Here is a 23,149-nt window from a genome sequence, read left to right on the forward strand (position 1 = left end):
GACTCCAAGATTCTCAAAGGGTCTTGTCTGCCTTCCAAGAAAATCAAACAACAGGTGCCTGGGTCGTCTTAACTTATTCCAGCCCAAAGGCATTCTGGTTTGGGTTCAGACCTCTTGGAGCAGGCTTAACATTGACCGTGCCCAGCATTTACGTGAAAGCTTCTACCTCAAAGGACCGCCTGCCCTACTCGGGCCACTTTCCTACGCATCTGCCATGCAATCAATGAGCACTAAATGAATGCTCTTTATTTCCTGGGGGAGCTGGGACAGCACACCTTGCAGCTGCCCGTCAGAGGGGAAAGTGATGGCTCTAGAGACGCACTGATGGCTTTTCCTGTTTTGGGAGAGGTCGACCTCTGAGCTAAAGTTTCTGGTGAGGAAAGGGACGGGCACAGCCAGGAGAAGGGTCAGTTCTCTGGTAATCCAGCTGCTCCCATCCCTGGACCTGGGAGCATGTGACATATCTTGTCCTAACCTTACATTCTGAGACATCTTCACATGGGATATTTCAGTTCTCAGCACATTAGGAGGGAGTGTCTAACATACTTCTTGTCCAAATGGGTGTGGGACTCGCTTCCCAGCACTCTGTTTTAAGGAGGGATGGGCATACAGACCACCACGCACACCCCCAAAGATAAATAAGGACTGTTACTAATGACCAATGAATGTGTGTTTATACCATGAATGTCTGCAGGAACGGAACCTGTTTAGGATTAATTACATACTAGTTATTTTGAAACCTTTGAAGATTTTGAGAATAGCCTTTTCTGAGTTTCCCCAGAAGCCATTACTGAGCTTTAGTATAAGAAAGAACTGCCTAACTTTCTAAGTACACAATGATGACTTATCACAGACACCATCAGCAAGAACAGATAGAAACATTTGTCACAGAGGGCGTGGGAGGGGTTTCTGCACTAGCTGGGTAGGAGACTGTGCTTGGAGCCCTGACGTTCCTTTGACCTCTAAAATTCTGGAACTTAAACAAAAGGAGGTGACTCTTTGGAGGCTGATACCCAGAGGACAGGGCATTGGGTTTAGGGGGTCAGTCCCAGGACTTTTAAGTGTTTCCATGTAGCCCATTTTTGGTGGCCTCCAAGAAACTCTGAAGCCTGAGATATTCTATTCTCAGTGTTGACCATCTGCTGCAATAAGCATCTCAAGAACGGGACCCAGGAGGACTGAGTACATGCAGGGCCTGGGAAAATCTGGCAGGATGACTGGAAAATGTGGAACAATGGGACAAGGGAGAGCAGGCAGGACAACAACTACAATGTACCCCCTTTACTACCGACAACACCGTGAGTTGTGCCAGAGAGGAAATATCCGAGATCGCTTCACGTGGCAGAGACAGCTTGGCTTTGTGATGCACCAATAATTTGAGAAACAGGGAGAGAGAAATAAACACGAACCTCTTACAAAAAGCCTTGGAGTCAAAGGAGAGGAAATTACCCAGACTACCAGGGTATTCTAATCAGAGCCTTCTTATCAGAGTGTCTCCAGTCTAACAAGGAGAAATCCAATCTACAGCGGGCTGAACGCTAAATTAGATCTAATCAGGACCTGCTTTCCAACAGCTCAGCGGCAGGTCAAAGCCCAATGACGGCTGCAGTTGCTGCTTCTTTCTGGAGAGCAAGCTTGCCTGAGTTGTGTCAACTCCTGGTCACGCGCAAGGCAGGGATGCTTTGTCTTTACTCCTAGTTTACTCCCAGCTATTCCATTCCATCTGCTCAAAATTTTGGTGAGATTAAACTAGAGTTCCTGGCCCATGCAAATCCTGTGAGTTCTATTAATATCGTCACTGCTGTCTGCTCCAAGCTGGGAGACATTTCCTTTTTTAAAAAATATGCAACCCCCCCAGAAATAAACTCCCCCCAAACCCATGCATTTATTGAATCTTTGCAACATGCCATGTGCTCTGCTAGGCACTTTGATGCATGCTAGATTTCTCCTTAATGCATGCAATGACATTTTTCTGTCTACACTAGACACGCAGATTGTAAAAGGATACTCACCCCAGCCCAGTGCAACACAACCACCCCCAAATCTACCTCAACGCCAATGCTACTGTTACTCTTCTTTCAAGGGATTAATAGCTACAGTTAACTAGCCTTATGGAGGTGGTTATGATTTACAGTTTCTTTGCTACAAGCAAAGAATACCATCTGTGAAACACCCAGCTCCCTGCAGAGCCCTGGTGGGTCACTGTAACAAATAGCTTTAAAGGCTCACCCAAGGGCTGGGACCTCTGAACTCAAAGATGCCCACACAGAGATTCACAGAGTGAGACAGACGTGGAGATGGAGGTGAGAGGAGATACAGAGAAGAAAAGACACAAAAGAATCTTTTTTCTCTTGCTCTCAGCTTCATTGAAACAAACCTGACTGCTGCTTGTAGAAGGACATGCTGCCTGGAAACTAGCTGGGCATGATTTACATGACTGCATTGTCTTAGGAGAACCGTCCAGGCCTGAGTCTTACAGGACATGGGAAGGGAAGGGAGTAAAGATGTGAGAAGGTAAAGGCTGAGGACAAATCTCATTTCCTCTTTCTTGAAGAGTCTCTGGGAGTCACCGGGCCTTCCTCTCTCTATTTTTGTGCCTGGCCTCCCACCCACCCGGAGACCCAGCTTGCCTACCTGGTCTGCAAATTCCTGCTGCAGCTTTGTTTAACTGCACACAGGAAGTCCGGAGGCCCTGGGCCCCTTCCTCACTGCCTGTGATTTGGGAGATAGTTTTACAAAGACACACACGCTCACTCACTCATCTTTACTCAGATATACACCTCTATTCGAAGGCTGAGAGCCTTCTGAGGCACAGGGCCATGTAAACTCTTCTCCAGTTTCCACACCTATTTTGCTGTGTGATTGAGGGTAAGGCGTTTACCTCTCTGAGACCTGGCATTCTCCAGTGTTCCCAGGATACTCAAGATCAATTCCTCATACTCCTAGGAATTGTGATGGTCACCGAGCAGGATGTGTATGTGCGCACATGTACTCCAATGCCCACGGCACATGTGCGTAGATCCCACGGCTACCTAATCACAAACTACAGATAACTCTCCCCCATCATAGAATCTTAAAATATATGACAAGCTAAATTCCTTTCCTTGCCTTTCCACATCAGAGTTCAATTATCTTCTTCAAACATTTAAAGCTCAAATGACCAGAATGAAATAAATGCAAATAAATAATCCTAGAGCTTAAAATTTGAGGCAACAAGTCTTCCTTTAAATTAAATAAACTCTGGGGTGCCTGGGTGGCTCAGTCCGTTGAGCATCCAACTTCGGCTCAGGTCATGATCTCACGGTTCGTGAGTTTGAGCCCTGCGTTAGGCTCTGTGCTGACAGCTTAGGGCCTGGAGCCTGCTTCGGATTCTGTGTCCCCCTCTCTCTCTGCCCCACCCCTGCTTGTGCTCTGTCTCTACCTGTCTTTCAAAAATTGAATAAACATTAACAAAAATTTTAATAAATAGTTAAATAAACTCTTACCCCCTCAGCTATATCTTACCCAGATAGAATCATATTGGTGACTGATTATGTTCTTCTATAATTATTTCACCATCCCACCCCCAACCCTTCTTCAAGGTCACATGTCTATCAGCAGCTGTTTCAGCTTTATCGGAATAAGGTGTGAATGTTTTAGTTCCCTAAATTCCTAGCATGCTCCTGCAAGATGCTTCCCCTTGTAGGATTCCATTCAGCCTTAATTTCTAGCCTCCAGACCTATGGTTAGTGACTCATGCCCCGTCCAGGTTCCTGAGCTGTAATGTATCATGTAGGTTTGTTCATATTGACCTTGGTCTCCCTCTGCCAACTCCCTGGCTGTCCTTCCATCAAAAAGAGGTGGTGGAAGTGTGGGGTGGACAGCTCAGAATCCCCCCCCCCCCCCCACCGCTTTTGGTGTGTGTAAAGTCAAAAGAACTGAACTGAGCATGGCTCAAAGTCTGCAGGTGAAGAGCCTGTAGACATTCCTAGAGACATACATAGTGACAATATGCCTACTCACAGCAGCTGTAGGGATACCAGCCCATCAAACAGTCCCTTGGCAATCTCGGTGATCTTGTTTCCATACAGCACCCTAGAAAAGAGAAGACAGCAGTCTCTGTGATGTGAGGCCACTGAAGCCCACTCAAGTGAGAGGCCATCACCTCTGCCAACTCCCGTAGGTGGGTGGGGCTTCTCAGAGCATCTCCTTCCCTGGCCAGCCTTACCCTTCCTCCTTACCAGTGAGACAGCAGGCAAGTGCCACAGGGGCTGCAGAGACAGGCTGTCTGGGAGGCAAGGAGAAATCAGCTCCATCCTGTTTCATTACTGGGCAGCCCAGGTTAATAAATAATCCACAATAGGGCACAGCAGCCCCCTTGTAGTGTCTCCCTGAGCTGCTAATATGACTCACACCTCGGCAATAAATAAGATGTGTAGGAAGCTGGCCGGCCCTGTGTCTTCTTGTCTTCAATGGATATTGATCAGGCTGAGCCCAGCCTACAGAACGTTTCCTTTTAATATCCCGTTGTATCCTAGGAATTCCTGAGCTGAGTTCTTTAATCATCCCTCTAGGCAGGGCTTTGAGTTTTGGGGGTCCTATCCAGATGGCACAGGGACCACAGAGTCAAAGACTGGCTCACAGGAAAAACTGGAGAGCAAGGAATTGTTACCTCAGAGCAAAGGCCCCCACACTCCAGCCCCTTTTCCTAGTCTTTGAGCTCTAGGAACCAAGAAACTCTGAATTATTTTACTCTCCTCTCTAGTAGGTGTACAGGTCCCTCATACTGCGCCTCCTATTGGTGGGCTGGGCTTTGGTGACTTGGGAGTGCTTGGGGAAGAATTCTACTGTCTGCTTCTCCAGCCCAGCGCCCAGGGGGTCCTGTTGGCCATCCATGTAGGTGCTAAAGACACTGCTGGCCGCCCTCTGCTCTCATCCACGGCACAGACTGCTTCTCCTGGGCCCAGCCTCCTCTGAGATGGAGAGAACTGATTTGGGAGGGTTGGTTTTTTTTTTCCCCCCTTCAATTCCTTCTTGGGCCCTGAAGTATCCTGAATGAATGCAATATTCAATTCCCACTCAGACCGCAAATTCAGGCTGTTATATGTCTTTGAGGAGACAAAATATTAGGGTGGGGAAATAGGAAATGGGAATGCTAAACCAAACCCCCTATTGTCCAGACACCACCAGGAAAAAGCGTGAGTGTCTCACTCAGCCTGCGGGTGGGTTTCATTAATGTTTCAACAAATTAATGAGTAAATAAAAGTCAGCATGATGGCTCAGGCTCAATTTGTAATTCATATGAATGTCCCCCTGCTCACTGTGCCAAATGTAGTAGTGTCCCTGTCTGCTTGTCTTGGCTGATGTCAGAAATTGTGGTGCAGCAGTAGCTGGTGGGGCGGAGGGGCCAGGGACTGGGTCAGGGGATCCTCACATGACCCATCAGACCTCCCTATGGGACAGCTCTAACCTCGTGGGTCCAAACCACCCTCCGGCAGACTGAAGAGGGCTGTGGGTCTACTGTGGAGCAATCTGGGTGTAGACCCACCTGGCTTTCCCCCAAAATCTTTCCTTGACTGCCTTCTTCACACCTTTCATATCTGAGCACAAACATCTCATCCTTGGGAAGTTTCTCCAGAATATTTTAATGTTTTTCACCACCTGTCACTTTATTTTTATTTCCTCATTACTTTTCATTATGTCATGTTCTACTACTCATGTATTTCTTTATTTTAAACATTTTCTGTGCCCCTACCTCTCAGCTCACTTGAACATAGGCTCCATGCATGTGGCGATATTATGTGGCTTGCTCATGGCAGGGTCCCTAGAGCTGAGAGCTGAACAGGGTTCAGCACAGTATTTGTTGAAAGAATAAATGAATGAGTACAGGCAAGGCTTTCCTGCCCTTTAGCTTGGCCCCTGGTGAGTTTGGATTGGGTATGTTTGTGTTCCAAGCTCCATGAGACCGAGGGTCTTGTCCGTCCAGTTCACTGCCACATTCTCCATGCCTGTAAGACGATGCAGTACCTAGCAGGCATACTTGGAAGGATGAATGCATATGTTAGAGGTCAGGGGGCACTTCACTTAATGCCCCAGTGTGTACTTTGGAACTGGCTAGTGGGATGCCATTTCACGTATGACAAACAGATTCTGAATTTTGTTTCCTGTAGGACCAGAAGCATCTCACTGTCCTCGGATTGTTCCCAAGTCCCAGCAGAGGGAAACTAGATAAGGGGAATAGGAGGGTGGGGGCAGGGACAGGATCTTGGCAGCACACAGCCACTCTCCCTGCTCCTCTGTGATCTTCGGCATAATACGCAGACACTAATCTCATATACAATCCTGTCTTTGATATCCCAGCCAGATGTTCTGTTCGATAAATGAAACTAATTTACTCTGCAAGCACCCGGCAACAGCTGAATCAAGACACTTCCCTGTCCTCAGCCCCTTCCCAGTGGGATGGGGCCAGGTGGGGACAAATGTGGATCTTGTTACCTGCCCACTCATAAATTAAGCAAACAGGTTACAGAGAGAAGGAAGCATTGACAGCTTGCTTCTGAGCGTCCTCACTCTTACTCAGTGGGCAGGTCACCAAATGATATAAATAATATCAACTGAGGATGCTTTTCTTGTATCTTACTGTATACTTTTTCTTTCACATTATCTCGAGAGGCAGCATAGCATTGGGGATTGAGAGCATGGGTCCTGGAGTCATACTGCTTGGGATCCAATCCTGCATCTCCCAGTTGTGGATTTCAGATAATTGCATTCATTCAACACGCTTTAGCTTTGTGCAATTATCATGTGCCAGGTACTGTTTGAGGTGCCAGAGATTCAGCCAGGATCCAAACAGATAAAAGTCCCTGTCTGTGTGGGGCTTAGATCACCCGATTCCTTCTACTGTAAAAGAAGGAAGTGGATAGAGTCTATGTATTAGGTTGTTATGAGGATTAAAATTGCAAGACTCCTAGAACAGTATCTGGCACACAGTAAGTGCTTAATAAGTGCTGCCAATTATTGTAATCGTGGTCACCATTGAATATGTGGTAGGCAGAAAAGGTATCACTATCCTTGTTTTGTCTGTGAGGAAAATACACAGTAGGCTCAAGTCACATTACCCATGCCACATGGTGAGCCACAGGACAAAGCCCCATGCCTTCTTGCCCCTGTGGGTCTCTGAGTCTTTGGTGGATGAGGCTGTGGTTCCATCCAGTAGGCTGCCCTAGGGTTGCAAAACCCAAGAAAAGAAGCCTTTACAGGATGGCAAGTGTGCTTTCTCAGAACAAAGGCCATGATGTTGGTTTGGAGAAAAAGCCTGAAAATCAGGGGAAGAAAATTAGCTCCTCCCTTGACAAGGTCACATAGTTGGGAGAAATGGGCACGTTGGTAATAAACATACATTACCATTCTGTCCTTCCATCTCCCTAGAGAGCGCTGTTGAGGCACGCAGGGCAGGAGGGGGACGTGCGGGTAGAGCTGAAGATGCATTTGAATTAGAAGCCAATAGCTAGGAAGGCTGCTGGGCACTTAATCAATAAAAATAATGCATTTGGGTTGTAGAAATATTCCCTAAGATCAATTTCCCCTGAAGAAATATTTGTTTCTTTTACCAGGTTGCCACAAGTGTGTAAGGGAACATAAAGCCTTGATAAACACCTCCTGAAAAATATGGACACATTCCCCCCCGCCCCGCCCACCACTCCCCCATGACTCTGCTCCCCACTTACAGTGACGTGAGTGATTTCAGACCCTGGAAGGCATCTGGAGCAATGTCCGATATCTGATTCTTGCTGATGTCTCTAAAAAACATTAATGGGAGAGTCTGAGAACATAGCTCAAAGGTGTGATACGACCATTCTTAAGTGTGAGTCAACCATTTCAGATATTGAAAATGGTGAGAATTAATCAATTTATGTATTCATCGTACAAGAGAAGGGGCTTAAAGACCATTCAGTTCAACTGTCTCTTCATAAAATATGCCACATGTTTTCACTCTTCTTGGCTTTCAAAGAACACCCACCCACGGCACCCTGACTTTGACATATGGCTTTGCACATGTGAGCCCTCACTTTGTAGGGAAGACTGCACTCAGTCACATTAGGGCCTTGTCGCATTACCAAGCAATTATAGCATAAATGAAGCAGAAGCCTGCCTCACCCAAACACAGGCCAGGGTTCTTGCAAGCATCATCTTCTTGTCTCATGCCTCAGCCAATGCTTATTTTTTCCCCCAAATAGTCCTGAGTCATTTCACCTCCCCAGTGACCTTTCCTTCCTGACCTGAAAAGAGGTTTTGAGCAGGGACTTAAGTCTCTGTCTGGTTCAGGGCATCCTTCAGGTCGTGTGACGTAAGCACATCACGCGATTCTCACGGGATGCCTCTGAGATGTGGATTTGTCACTGGAGTGCTCCTCAGAAAGGCACAAGCCTGGGGAGTGATGCCTAGGGCTTTGGGGTAACGTGGATGAGAGGGACGCTGTGTAATAGAAGGCAGCTCCTCTGGCTGGCAGGGCTGGCGCAGAGGAATCTCCCTGACCCGGCTCCTCCCCAAAGCCCAGAGGCTGTCCCCTTTCCCGCATCCCAGTGACTTGTGAGCACCCGGCCCTCAGTTCTGAGGGGGGAGACGTTCTGAGCCATTAGCTCAGAGGCGGCCTCTGGGCTCCTGTCACTGGAAGGTGAGATGCTCCAATTTCCAGAGACAACGTACCTCTCCAGTTCTTTTCCTTTAACAAAATAAATCAATGGATCTTTGCTTTTGTTCAGAAGAGAGAGAGCTGAGGTCTTGGAGGGTCAATGAGGAGGAGATAAGGGGATACGGAGAAGAAAGCACATCTAAGCAGATCCTTAAGCAACTGCCTCTAGTGAGGCCAGACACCCCAGCCCCCAGCCTCTTAAGCATCCTCCCCCTGTCTGTTTCTCCCCTCCTTCTAAAGCGTTGCGCAACCACTTTTCCTAGGCCTCTGCTCTCTTCCCTCCCTGCTTCTGAAGCCGGTAAGTTGAAAGATATTTCACAGGTTAAGGCTTCTTAGGCACAGCTGTCGAGCTTATCCCTTTAGCTGGCAAGATCGCCTCTTACAAATCCACAGATTGTGCTCACAAACTCGTCAGTTTACACCAGGCTTTTCTTCAGCGCTCCACTTTTGTAGAAGGGTCTTAACAAGCAAATGCCCTGGATTATCCTAATCTTGCTCGCCCTTGGCCTGCCTGCCTAGCAAGGCATTCCAGGCAGGCGTGCGGGGTCTGTGCTCAGATCAGACTAGTGAGCAAGCCTGGGTTTTTTATTTTGTTTTCCTGATCACGGGACGTCTCTTCAAGCTACTAAGACCCCCCAGTATGCAAGAGGAAGTTCTGGGACGTGGGGTGGAGGGAAAGCCCTCTGCTTTAGCCTTGTCAGGGCAAAGTGGTATTCAGTCCACAGCTAGCCTTTTGGATGCACTCCTCTCTGCAGCACAGGAGGGATGTCTTGTGGTTTTGGAGATGATGGGGAGTAGAACTGGACAAGTGATAGTTTAGCTGGGAACTGCTCCTGGAGGGTCACTTCATCTTAGTTCTTAATACTGCAGGAAGGAAACAGCAACCCTCTGAGGGCAAGGACCCAGAGCCAGAGGGGACTTGACATGGCTATTCAGGTAGAGGGCTGGCATCTCAAGTCTCCCCTCACTTCACAAAGATGGATGCAAAAGGTAGTGGCACTGGACAGAAGGCAGGCTGGGAAAGGCTTCTGCCGCCTACCAGTCTCCATGCTTGACCCCTCCCGGTCCATAGCAGGTGGCCCTGAGCTGACTCCAGGCATCTGGGTCACTATAGATCAGTGGTTTTCAAAGTGCACCCACAGGGAGTCTGCTTTGGCTAGCCTGGGGAAGGGAGCTAAAAAGTCTGCATAGGTAACACATCTCTATGTGATTCCCATGCACGTGATCCCTGGGTCATACTTTAGGCCACAGCATTTTATGGCCTGGTTGGTCTCTGACCCACCCCAGTCCCCTGGGGCTTACAAACTCGATGGACAAGAGGCAGCAGACTTTCTAGACTCTTCGGAGCCAAGGTGGCAAATTCCATGTGGGCAAGGCTCAAGTGGGGAGGTGCTGGCACCTGTGGATTCTACTCTACCTCAGAGCATGGAGACGAAAGAACACGCCCTTCCAGCCACACCACACAGCTCTGGTCCCCATGTGTCAGTGCCATCAGTTAACCAACCCTGTCAACTGAGGGCTTCTCTCTAGTGCCCTCTGTTCTCTTCTCAAATGGCTCTACCTTGATACTAGTTTTTACCTGGAAGTATTTTTTTCTACTAAGCTGGACACGAGAAATAGGGACAAAGTCATTCATTCCAGGGGCTTGTTGTTGTTGTTGTTATTATTAAAGAGAGGAGGAGCGTGTGGTTCATTCATAGTTGAGGGGAAACTTCTGTTAGAGAGAGAGAGACTGGTTCATGTACACCTATGAGGAATTCACACTTAGGGTTTTAAAACCCATTCTGACCAGGGGCCCTACTTCTCCCAAGCCGTCATACTTCCATCTTGATTTGTGAGGTTCTGTTAGCTGGAAAAATCTGTAAGTGGTCTCTTTTCCCTACCGCCATCCCTTTGGGGGGGGGCAGGTAAGGGGGCATCATAATAAATATCAGTAACATCAGAAGTGATCAAAAATTAAATTCACTTCCCAGGTCGTGACTGAGAAGGTCTTATGAATTTTGAATGCACAGATCATGGCAACTCCAATGGGATGAAGAAAGGACAGTAAAACATAGCCAAGCTCTAAATTACCTGGACCTCACAAAAAATTAGAGCAGTAACTTAAATCATGCAAGAGATATAGGTTGGGGCAGTGACTGAACTTGTCATTTTTCACTGAAATTACTATCTGGCTGCATAATCAAGTTAGGCTTTAAAAATGAATTGGGGGGGGGTATGGAGTGAGCTGGGGAAGCAGGGAGACCAGGAGATTAATGGCCTAAGGTTTTAAATATTAAGGACTATATTTATACAGCTCCTCCAGCAAGAATGCTGCCAAGGGGAGGGGAAAAGTATGTGCTCAGGGCTGGCTCATTAGGTTGGTTTCCACTTCTGGAATTGTACCAGGAGAAAATCTTGTTTGGTTTGGATTTCCAGGGAGATGGGAAGTTGCCTTCCCAAGATCTGAGGGTAAAGCCAACCCATGCCACTGTTTCTTGGGGATGTTTATTTTTAACATAAAAGGAGTCAGCAGACACTTAACCTCTTCAATGTAGGCCCTTCTACTCAAGGGAAACCGATGAATCAGCCTTCAGTGGAAGGGAACAAGATCGAGCCTGTGCATATTTCTACCTGTTCTCTTTTTCCTCCGTGGGAGGCCAGAGACAGTAAGTAACTGGGATAAGAGCAGCATTTTGATTACTGGACTGTAAGAAATGATTTCTCAGCTCAGAAAAGGGAAAGGAATCTCCCTCCCAGATTCTAAATATCCAAGCTGGCAATGGCTGGGCCATTTCCGAATCCTACTGGTGTCCTCTCGGAGTGCCCTGCTCTGCATGACTCACAGAGTCGTGCTCAGGGCAGTCATGGGGCTGGGGAAGGCGGTGATGATGACATCACCACAATGGCGGGGATGAGGACCATGGTACAGGATGCTGTCAGTGGAGCCGTGAGAGGGAAGGAATGGCAGCACTGGCGTAACCAGGGACTGATAGGTTGTAGTAGCAGTGGTAGCAGTGATACCGGATGCAGCGGTAATGGGGGTGGTGGGGATAATCACAGGCAAGTCATACGTGGTTGGAGAATAAGGAAGGGCCCAAGGCTTCTTATCTCACTTAGAAAGAACAGAAAGTCCTTGTCATGGTCTAAAGGGTCACAGGATCTGGCCTCTACCTTCCCACCTCTCCAACACAAGCCCTGCCTCTGTCCCCCTCCCTGCTCTGCAACCCATCCATGCATGCTCCCCAGGGCCTTTCAGTTGCTCTCTCTCAAGAGCTCCTCATTCCCACCCTTCATTTGGATCACCTGTACAGAGAGGCTTTCGTGGGCCCGCCCTTTGTTTCACTTTCTAGTACTTAGCAATTTCTGATATTTGTCTCTTTTCTGTGTTCGCCCACTCAAATGTGTGAGCTCCATGACAGCAGACTTTATTTTAGAGCATGCTCTATCCACAGACCCTGCAATTCCTTGCAGGTGGTGGATACTCTTTGTTAGGTGAATGTGTGCACAGTTGTAGGCATGTACCACAGCCAACATGTTAGGGTGCTGGAGATTGATACAAGGCCATTGCCATCTCATTTTTACTGAAGTTCCTACTTCAGGTCCACATCATGAAAGCCAGAGGACAATAAACATGGTAGTATGGGCTTTTTTAGGCCAATGCAGCTGCACCTCTCACCTAGATAATTTTACTTCGCTCTAGTTGGAGAGGCCCTCAGCTCTGAGGTGTCTACATCACTACACCTCACCATCTGAAAGCAACACTCCTGAACGTTACCTCGCAATCTCAGGAAAGCATTCCAGGCCCAACACTGAGCTCTCCATGAGGAATGTGATGTGGGCTGTCATCTGCGCAGGTCGCCTACTACATAGGGCATATTACCCCCCAAACTGAAAACATCTGGTTCATTCCTCCCCAGGGGAAACTCACATTCGCTTCAGTTTCTTGTACTGGGTGAAGGCTCCAGCAGGGATGGATTTGATGGAGTTCTGTTCCAGGCGTCTGGGAAACAGAGCAGAGAAGAGTCAGTTAACCATCCACCTGTCAACAGGCGGTTGCTGAGGGCCTTGGGGGACAGGACGGCCCCTCCCATCATGTGGCACCCGATACTGGTCGCAGGACACTGGGCAAACTTCTGCAGGATTTTGGTTCTTGCTTATTCTAAGTGGTCTTTGAAGGCAGATGTCTTCTTCACAAAAGCTGTGGGAAGTAACTGGCATGCTGAAAAAGTCAAAGGGATAAAGAGAAGAAAAAGAGGTGGCCTATGGGCCAGCAATGCCCATCTGCCCTGGAAGCATGTCACCATTCTGTCAAAAACTCAACCACTGGGGAGCCTGGGTGGCTCAGTCGGTTAAGTGTCTGACTTCAGCTCAGGTCATGATCTCGAGGTCCGTGAGTTGGAGCCCCGCATCGGGCTCTGTGCTGACAGCTCAGAGCCTGGAGCCTGTTTCAGATTCTATGTCTCCCTCTCTTTCTGGCCCTCCCCCGTTCATGCTCTGTCTCTGTCTCAAAAATAAATAAACGTTAAAAAAAAAATTAAAAAAAAATCTCAACCACACTGCCACTGGGGTATTGTACAGGCAGAAATGACAATGGCTGACTTCATTCCTAGCTTTTTTTAAAATTAAGGTATAACTGACATATAATATTAGTTTCAGGAATACGACATACAATAAATAACATTTGATTATTTGTTTCTGGGTTTTTCAATGGGCTGTTCTAATATGCTGGAGAAATGGCCTTCAAGTCTTTAGGCTCCTAGCCTGCCATTCATCAAATTGACTCCGACACCCTGAGGACCCTAGGGGCCCCGACCGGACCACTCCCCTGGGATGCTGCTAGAATCTGTGGCTTTACTATGTTACAGACTTTCCTGAAGACCTTCCTCTCTTGTAACTCTGCAATGACAAAAGATGTCATAGGCCCCAGGCCCAGGGCCGAGAACTTTCTTGAAGAGAAGTGAGTAAGCATCTCTATTCTCTCGCCTCTCAGGTGACTGCCTGTTACTAAGAACAGGTGTGGTGGGAAACAGGCCTGAGTAGGAGGCAGGGCCCTCTATTAGAGGTGATGAGTGATGCCCTCAGGCCTCGGCTGAGGACTCAGCATCTCCTTCTCGTCCATCTCCCTTGTCTCCAAGGCACGGGTCTTTTCATCACCTTCTCATTTGCCACGGATGTTCCCTAACCTCTCAGCTGGGAAGACACAAAAAAAGGTGTGCGCGGGGGCGGGGGGTGGGGGGAGCAGAAGGAACAGACGGGTGGAAGTGGCTCCCTCAGAGGCTACATCCAGTGGCTGCACATTTCTGGCTGGGATGAACCCATTCATCTTGAAGAGTAATCCCCGCTGCAGAGTCGGGGAGACAGTCGTATTAATTTGTGCCTCTGCGATCTCATCTTCATTGGGGGAAGAGAGTATTTGTTACTGGAACCGCTAATGGAGCAGTTTGCCAGCAATTTTCCCATTTCAAACAACATCTCAGCTGCTAATGTGGAATGGTTTGTCAGGCCTACCCATAACACAGACAAATCACTCTCTAGGCCAAAGGAAGGGTGGGTGGGGGAGAGAGAAAGAGGAAAGGCGGGTGGGAGGAGAGAGGGAGCATCAGGACAGATCATTCTTGGCTGCTAGATGAATAGAGTCTACAAATGAGACTGCCACGGTCTATTAAGAAAGCCTTTGTGGCCTGCTGGAGGGGGTGGGGAGCGTGTTCTGCTGGGCACATGGGCACAGGCTGGCCAGACAGGGGCCTGGCTGGTTCTTGGTAAGGCACAAGAGCGCGCCACAAGGTCTCAGAGACTGTGGGCTACCCGATACAGCCAGCCGCAGAGGCAGCAGGGAAACTCCAAGGACATTCTTGTTCTCCAGCTGAGCAGAGTTCAGCAGGGATTTCTCAGCCCAGGCAACAGCTCCATGGGTCTCTGGGGCTGTCAGTCAGGTGGAAAATGCTCTCCAGGAATCCTGTGATTCACCTGCCACTTTGGCAAGGGATTGCGGCTGGATGATGCCTCTGGGGAGAGCCACTGTCTGTAACGATGGTAACCCCCTCCGTTTTTGCAAGAGGACCCACTGCTTCCAGCTGCACGCCAAGAACCTAGGCAAGTCAGGCCAGCCAGTGGTGTGCGGTCGGCCGGCTGTCAGTGCAATTCATAACCAATTAACCTCCATTTTAGTGAGGGGTGTAAGATTCAAGGGAGGGATGAATCCATGAGCAGTATGTGGTACCTGTCCCTGAGGAATTTAATCATCTGGGGATAGAGACAGCCCAAGATGGTCCACCACAGAACCAAATTCTATTGCTATTATAACAAACAGGAAGAGCTATCATTTATGAGGCCAAGTTGATTTATGTCTATTATCTCTTTTAATCCTTACATGTATGAGGCAAGCTATGTTGGCCTCATTTGGTGGATGAGGAAAATAAAACCTACAGGGATCAAATAGCCCATCCAGAGTGACAGAGCTAGCAAGAGGCAGAACTGACACCTGTTTCTACACATCGGACATACTGCCTTTCTTTCTGAAAACAGAGAAATTGAGGCCTAGAGGCTAAAGTGGCCTCCCCAAAGTCACAGAAGAGTTTAGGAGGTTATGACCCCAATGCTGATTCTGAGACATCATGCAGCCTCTGTGTAAGTGGGTATTTTGTCTTGCCATTTGCAACGCCGTGGACAGAACTAGAGTGGATTATGCTAAGCGAAGTTAGAGAAAGACAAGTATTGTATGACCTCACTCATATGTGGAATTTAAGATACAAAACAGATGAACATAAGGGAAGGGAAGCAAAAATAATATAAAAACAGGGAGGGGGACAAACCATAAGAGACTCTTAAAATATAGAGAACAAAATGAGGGTTGCTGGGGGTGGGGGTTGTGGGTGGGGGATGGGCTAAATGGGCAAGGGGCATTAAGGAGGACACTTGTTGGGATGAGCACTGGGTGTTATTATGTAGGGGATGAAGTCATTGGCTTCTGCTCCTGAAATCATTATTGCACTATATGCTAACTTACTTGGATGTAAATTTTAAAAAATAAATAAACTTAAAATAAAATTTCATAAGGGAATAAAAAAAAGATGTAGGCATTTTGTAAAAAGGCTGTAGGAGTTGAGGGAGATGCAATACAGATGCGAATACATACAAATATGCAAACAGAGTACAAAGGTGTGGTTTTGAGCAAAGAACTTCAATCTTAGCAGGGACGGCTCTGTGCATCCTGTACCCATCAGACTAGTACACTCTGGGGATGGTATTTGTCTCTGAAGTCTCTCTGCTTCTTATGCTGCTGTGGGTCCTGGCTAGATACCCGATCCCTTATGGAGTGCCAAGGCCATGCCATGATGTGGGTTAACCTCGCTCCAGGGGGGATCAGAGTTTGTCTGGGGTGGTACAGTTGTGAATAGTCAGTGTCCTTCGAATGTGAGGTAAAGGCAAGGGAAGGGGTAATAACAATAGTAAGAGCTATGAGGTGTCAGGTGCTTTGTAAGTCAGGCATTAGGCTAAGAGTTTTACATGGCTTGTTTATCTTAATATTTACACCACGGTGAGGCAGGTCCTATTCATCGTTACCATCCCTGCTTTAAACGTGAGAAAATGGAGGCTCAGAGATGTTAAGTCTCTTGTCCAAATTCACAAAGTCAGGAAGAGCTACAGCTGGAAGGAAATGCAGGCAAGTTTATTCAATTCGAAAACCTGAGCCCGCAGTCACTAAGCTTTGTTGAATCCCATTTGTAGCTGAGGCATCTCCATTTTTAGTTGCCGGCAGCTCATCCTCAGAGAAATGGCCCCTTTGTGAAGGGAGTAAGACTACAGTGCCTGTGCACACACAAACTTTCTATGTAGCATACAGCCCCTGGTAGGTTTTACATAGCCTGGAACAAGCATGCAAAGATCCATACTCCCAGTGACAAGAATTCAGTGTGAAGAACAAAAAGAAGCATTAGCATCAGCAAAAAACTGTCACATTTAGAGAGGTGTCTGAAGCCAACAGCTGTTTTAGGTCTCTCTTAAATGGCACATGTGTCTTTCTTTGTCTGGCAAACATTCTTCAGGCTGCAAACTGATTTAATAGAACTAGCATAAAAACAAACATACAAATCAAACATCTGAACATCTTCCGGCACCAGTAAAAACAATGGGAACATCTGATGGGGATTTCAGCCGTTTGCGCTCTGTATTGATTTGCCCTAGTTTCTCGGTGCTTCAATGATCTGTCATTTGCAAACATGCGACTGAACACAATATATTTCTTGCAATGCATAAGTCAACATGATGCCAGAGAGACTGGCAGGGGCATGGCTAGTGCGAGGGCATGGCTACAAGTCACCTGATAAAGACTTCCTGGAGCTGGGTTGGAATATTGGTAGTGGTGTGGCTGAGGTGGCAATAACGATGAACATCTACCATTTATCGAGGGCTTTTTCTATGTCAGACACTGTGCTCTTTGCATACTGGCTCATTTTATTCCTTCAGCAAAACTACAAAGCAAGTGTTACTAATAATATAGTAACAACGAAGTTGAGGGATGCAGGCATATGTGACACGAGCCCGCTCCTAACCTACTCTGCAGAATACCTGGCACTGCCTGCAGAAAGCAGAGAGAGAGAGCCAGATTTGCTCTTCTTACTATTTGCACATGCCCACATGCCTCCACCACAGAATTTGTTTTTTTATCATCTTAGAAAACAATGAATGAAAAACAATATGGGAACTTGAGACCAAACCATTCTATCATGTTGTCCATGCGACACATGCATAGGCTTTTCTTTTTAGATTTCATTCAGTGCCTTCCAAACATCGTGCTAATTTTCTGTGCAATTGTGTTATTTAATCTTCATGGAAAATCTCTAGTAGGTCTGATGAGCCCCATTTTGCAAGGGTCGGGGGGGGGGGTCGGTGGGCAGTGGCGGACCAAGTGAAGCAGGAGATGTTAAGAAAGATGCGCAAAGTAAGAGGCGAAACTGAGACTCAAACCCTGAACTATTTATCCTAAGGCTCTGTTCTTCATTATTCTCTATGCTTCAGCGGCTTCCCCTTTAGACTACTGCCCCAATCCACCCCATCTCCCTCCTTCCACGTGGCAATCCCTCAGAAACCTGGTGCTCTCAGAACATTTAAGAATCCTGATTGTTGACGGCTTCCAGAATCCTCCAGTCCTTTTGTTCTTTTGACTGTTTTTTTTTTTTTTTTATTGGTTTGTTTTTTAGTTCTCTCCTTTTAATATGCCCTGGTGACCTGTGTCATGGGAAAATACTTGCTTTTGTTAAGCAGATAAACCACTATTTGTCCACCCCAGATAAACAACAGGGGTGAGGTGAGACTAGGTGGAGAGTGGGGCTACCGTTCCTCTCCCCCAGATGCTTTCACTTATGACTTGACATTCAGTGCATCCACACAGCCCTTCTCCATCACCTGAATCTATGTGCTACCGCAGAGGGCATGAGACACACTGGATGGCACTATGTGGGGGTGTAGAGCAAACTGGAAGAAGATGGGCAGTGATTAAGATGGGGCTCTAGGCACAGATGGTCCCTCTGGAGGCTTGAGGACTCAGGGGTGAAGACAGAAGACCACAGAAGAGAGGAAGGTGTGAGCCTCTGGCTCTTCCCAGAATCTATCCCTGCTGGAGGCTGGAGCTGGTTCAGAGAATCAACAGGGAGCAGCAAGAATGGTGATGGTGGGAGCTCAGTTTCGAGGAAAATCTGCAGGGAACTGTCTCACTGTGGGTTCTCTGGAAGCAAGCTATTTTTAGAGGAATTGGCTCTGCTATGCGGGGAGACCAGCAGACACTCCTCTGAGCTGCGTTGGCTTTGAAAAACATTCTAAAAGAGTTTGCCAGATTGCTTTGCATGAGAGATAGTCCTTCCTCCCCCCAAATGTTGGCGAGTGCAGAACCCCTCCTAAGGTGTTAACGCATCACCACTGGCTAAGGATGGCCCATGGGGTCTGAAGAACCTGATATGGTGCCAAGCATCCCTAAGGAGAAAGGGGAAGTCTGGATTGTATGGGTGGCCATGGACACGAGTCAAAATTCTTGATGGGAAAAAGGAAAAGTCACATTCAGATGTCTTTGGGATGATAAATCAGACACTTCTATTCATCCGGGGGGGTGTATTGCAGTTTCCACTCTCTGTCTCATCTTTCAACCTCCCCCACCTGCTGGTCTTCTCTCCCTAAGAGGCTGCGTTTCAGCTGCTTTCAAGACTTTCAGACCAACACACAAGTCCCCAGCCACAGGTTTTGTTGCCTTGAGGAACAAGCAGGTTTCTTCCTCAAAGGTCTCTCTTACATGTCACTTCTGCCTGTAGCCTCCTAACCACAGAGTCTTGCTTCGTCTGCTTTAATGTCTCAGCTTCATTTCATCACAGAGGAGAAGGAGGTGAGCACAGCAAGAGAAATCCTGGGCAATCTGTCTGGTGGGCCGTGGGAGCTCCACAAGCAGGGGCGGCCTTATTTCCATGTCTGCATACATTTGCATGATGATGAGCTACCGCCAGGCTCAATTCATAATGCAAGTGGCTAGCCCGGTTCTTGAACCTCTTCTGTCAACCATCACCCTTAAAGTCCTGACTTAGTTCTATGGAAGGATCTCCAAATGCAGGTAGCTTCAGCTCCTATGATATGGTTTCCAACCTTTCTCACGGAGCCTAATAAAATGGTAGTAGCAGCAGCAACAATAGCAACACAAGTACTAGCAGTAGTAAAATAATAACAATCACGGCCAGCAGAGTATATCCTATGTGTCAGATACAACGCCAAGCATTTGACAGCATACATTTCATTTAACTTTTGCAAGAGCTGTTCAGAAGGTACAGTTGGCCTGTGAATGTTTCAGTTGAGGAAAATAAGACACAGAAAAGTTATTTGTCCAGACTCAAAAGGCATGGCCAGAGCTAGTATGTGGGTCTCCCTGAATCCATAATCTACCCTCAATGGCTGCTGTTTGTGGCTGTTTTTAGAAGCACTGTAGCTAGGTTGGTCATTCCCAGACTTTTAGATTTCACAGGCTAGGTGGTTATAGACCTTTTATTTTGCCAATGAAAGTGCTCTGTGTGTTATATATAATGTATATTATATAGAGACATACATTTATACACGTGTTAATTAAGCACATATTTAGCACATACATGTGCATGCACACCCAAACATATATATTCTGCCTCTAGTGGCCATCATTTTATAAGATGAAGGGCATTTTTAAAAATATAATTTATTGTCAAATTGGTTTCCATACAACACCCAGTGCTCATCCCAACAAGTGATGAAGGGTATTTTTAATAACAGCAATAGAATAAGGAAGTTCAAGAATTTAAAATAAAGTTTCCTTTAAATGGAATATTTTTGCTCATCAGAAAAAAATCACATTGTTCTTGTTTTTCTCACTTTACCTCACATTGGGAAAAACATTCCAGTAATCAGACAGCCTTTCAGAAATCACTGAATCAAACTATTCTAGTTTGTTAATGTCCCTTTAAAAATTTGATGTCCAGGTATGAGCCCAACAGTCCAAGTATGGCTTGGCCTGCATGGGTCCCACCTCCAATGTACAATTTCTGTCTGCAATTCCTCTCTCCTAGACACCTAAGCTGTGTGCCTGTGAGGCCCAAGTTGGAGGTATAATGATGTGGAGGAGAGGAGGGTGAGTCGGGGGTTGGTGCGGGTCAATGGTTATAGCTTATCTACTAGACTGGCCTCTTTCATCATGCTGTGGTTTGAGACCTGGTCAAGGAAAGATCTATAGCTGCCAAAGACAGAAGATGAAACCTGGCAGATGGAGGGAGAAGGGAATGAAGTGGGGCAGAAAAAGTGGGAATCTGAAAGGAGATGAATGTGGGCAGGAATTCCATCTTGCACATCTGTTTGAGACAGTCAATGTCCTACCCTGTCATGGATGGAGAGGGAAGGTGGAGGGGCTCTTACAACAAGGAAGGAAGAGCTGACTGGGTGAAGAAAGATGGCACTGGGAAGTGACATGGGAAGACCATGGGTGGGGAGAGAAGGGAGAAAATGAATGAGGGGAGGAGTATAAACACAGGGGGGAAATGGTATGGAAAGGGGAGAGAGTAAGGCCAGGAACAAAAGGAAATGGGAGAAGAAGAGAAGCAAGGGGGTGAGCAGGAGAGGCATGAGGTTGAAGCGAGTTCATGAAGGAAGGGATCTTCAAGTCTAGAGCAACAGACTGTGAGGAGCAAAGAGAAAACAGCAAAACGTGAACAAATTAACTGCTGGTTCTTGACGAAAGGAAGACTGAAGGGTGAGCGAAGAGGGATGGAGGCTACAGAAGGTGTGGCTGTCAGGCCAAAAGGAGGCTCTGCTGACGAGCTCCTGCCTACAGGAAGAGGTAGAGGCATGAGTTGTGTCTACTGGGGCTGGGAAGACAGTTTTAAAGGGAATCAGGGAAAAGTTGACAAAACCAATGAAAGAAGAAATGAAGCCTCCACTGTTGTAAATCCTATGTTTCTTCTCATCTCAATCAGGGTGAAACAGAGTCCTTAAAATGCCCCCATGATTTGGCCCTTCATTGCCCCTCTACTTTTATCCCTTAATTCTGCCCCTTATGTTTGCTTCACACTAGCCACACTGGCCTTCTGGTATAGCAGGCACTCTCCTCCCTCTGGGCCTTTGCACATGCTGTGCCCTCTACCTGCAACACTCTTCCTCCACGTATCCACTTGCTTTTTTTCCCCTTAACTGACTTCAAGTCTTTTCCTTGCTTTATTTTTCTCCACAGAAGCTACCCCCTTCTATCATATCATATAATTTACATTGCTTTGTTTACTGTTTCTTACCTCCCCGCACCCCACCAGAATGTAAGCACCATAAAGGCAGAAATTTTATCTTTTATTCACTGATGTTCCTGGAGCACAGAACTATGACTAGAACATAGGGGGCTAACAACAGACATGTGTTGAATGAATGTGTGAATGGCTGAAAGAGTTAATGGGCCATCTATTGGAATGCATCAGGAACAGAAGGGATGCAAAGGAGGAGGAAGAGGGAGAGAAGGAGCAGATGAGCAGAGGGGCTAGGGAAACGCGTGTCTTATTTGAAGGGATTTTATCTAATGATATTTTGACTATGAAGATTCTATCTAAGCATGTTTTTAATAAAGCCACCTAAAGGTGAAGGTAAAAAATGAAAACATTTGTGGTCATGTAGAGAGTGATCTTGAGGTTGGTGTTGACTGACCCCTCTACTTGACCCAGAATGAGAAACTGGCCATTTTCTAATGTATAAGGCAAGAGTGGACAAGATTGAACTATACGGTCAAGAAATTTCTAGTGGTATTGTGGACATCTGTGCACACACACAGACATACACAATCTTTGTACCTACAGTTCTAATCTAGAGGACAACGATCTGATTTGAAATGATTAACAGTTCACTCTTGCTCAGATAATGGTAGCTATGAAATGAATTCATCATTCATGTACTTTCTGCCAATACTACCACCAGTGCATAGAGCATTTGCCCACGTGCCAAGGACCCTATTAAGGGCTTCCATGCAGTATTTCATTCTGTTTCCACGATGACCCATTGACAATACTGTAATTATCACATTGTTATAGATGAGAGAAGTAGAGATGAAAAAGAGTGATTATTTTGCCCAAAGTCACACAGCTAGTAAATGGTAGAGCTAGGATATAATCACAGGGTGACTCCAGGGAAGGGACTAGCAAGCTTTTATTGTAAAGGGCCAGATAGCACATATATCAGGCTTGGTGGGCTAAGTCACAACTACTCAATACTGCCTTACGAGGACAGCCATGGACAATCCGTATGCAAATAGCTCTGGGTGTGTTCCAATAAAACTTTACTTATAGAAATAAATGGTGGACATATTTGGACCACTGAGAAGTTTGCTGACTGAGCTCTGGAATCTATGCTCTTGACAACTGAGGTATCACACCTGGGAAAGCCTGGACAGTTAGCAAAGGGATCTCTGAGTGTTTTTTAATAGTTAGCGGTAACAGGCCCACGCGCCACCAGACTACTGAGGGATTGGCTGAGGCAGAGAGATAAACTCACCAGGGACAGAGGGTAGCAGATGGGGCACTTACATTTCGACGATGCCCTCTGGCAAGTTGGCAGGGATCTCCGTCAAGCCCTTCCCTCGACAGTCCACGACGTTATTGCTGCATGTGCAGGCCGAGGGACAGGAGATGGAGTTGGCATTGCAGGACGGAGGTTCTGAGTGGGGTCCTGGAGGTCCAGAACACATGGTCAATCATGACAGTGTCAGGAGCCACTGGAGCTTTTGTGCCCCTTAACCAGCTTCCAAGGAAGCAGCACCTGATAAAATACCTGAAAAATTTTCACCAGCTGACATCTCCTCTCATCTGGGAGACATGGCTGCAACTGGCTAAATATTTAGCCAAGAGGAGAGATTCTGACCTTGACCTGTTTCTGGATTGTTCTACTGGCTCTGTCATCACATCATCCTCGTCTTTCAGAGAAAGGGTTGCTCTCAGAGTCAGTCCCACATGAAAATATGCCACCAGA

The 23,149-nt window shown here is 46.9% G+C and overlaps 1 protein-coding gene across 3 annotated transcripts in view; it reads right to left on the reverse strand.

The window, feature by feature from the left end:
- Window positions 1-23,149, reverse strand: part of SLIT3 (slit guidance ligand 3) — a 687,161-nt gene that overhangs the window by 98,875 nt on the left and 565,137 nt on the right. For all 3 annotated transcript variants that reach the window (XM_078446678.2, XM_060634984.3, XM_060634985.3), the window contains exons 9-12: window positions 22,708-22,849; window positions 12,582-12,653; window positions 7,707-7,778; window positions 4,003-4,074 (exon numbers count right to left, since the gene is read on the reverse strand). In XM_078446678.2, coding sequence (XP_078302804.2) covers window positions 4,003-4,074; window positions 7,707-7,778; window positions 12,582-12,653; window positions 22,708-22,849 — 358 coding nt within the window. The remainder of the gene's footprint in view (window positions 1-4,002; window positions 4,075-7,706; window positions 7,779-12,581; window positions 12,654-22,707; window positions 22,850-23,149) is intronic.

This window comes from Panthera onca, chromosome A1 (assembly GCF_046562875.1).
Source record: "Panthera onca isolate mPanOnc1 chromosome A1, mPanOnc1 haplotype 2, whole genome shotgun sequence".
In the NCBI taxonomy this organism is placed as follows: Eukaryota; Metazoa; Chordata; class Mammalia; order Carnivora; family Felidae; genus Panthera; species Panthera onca.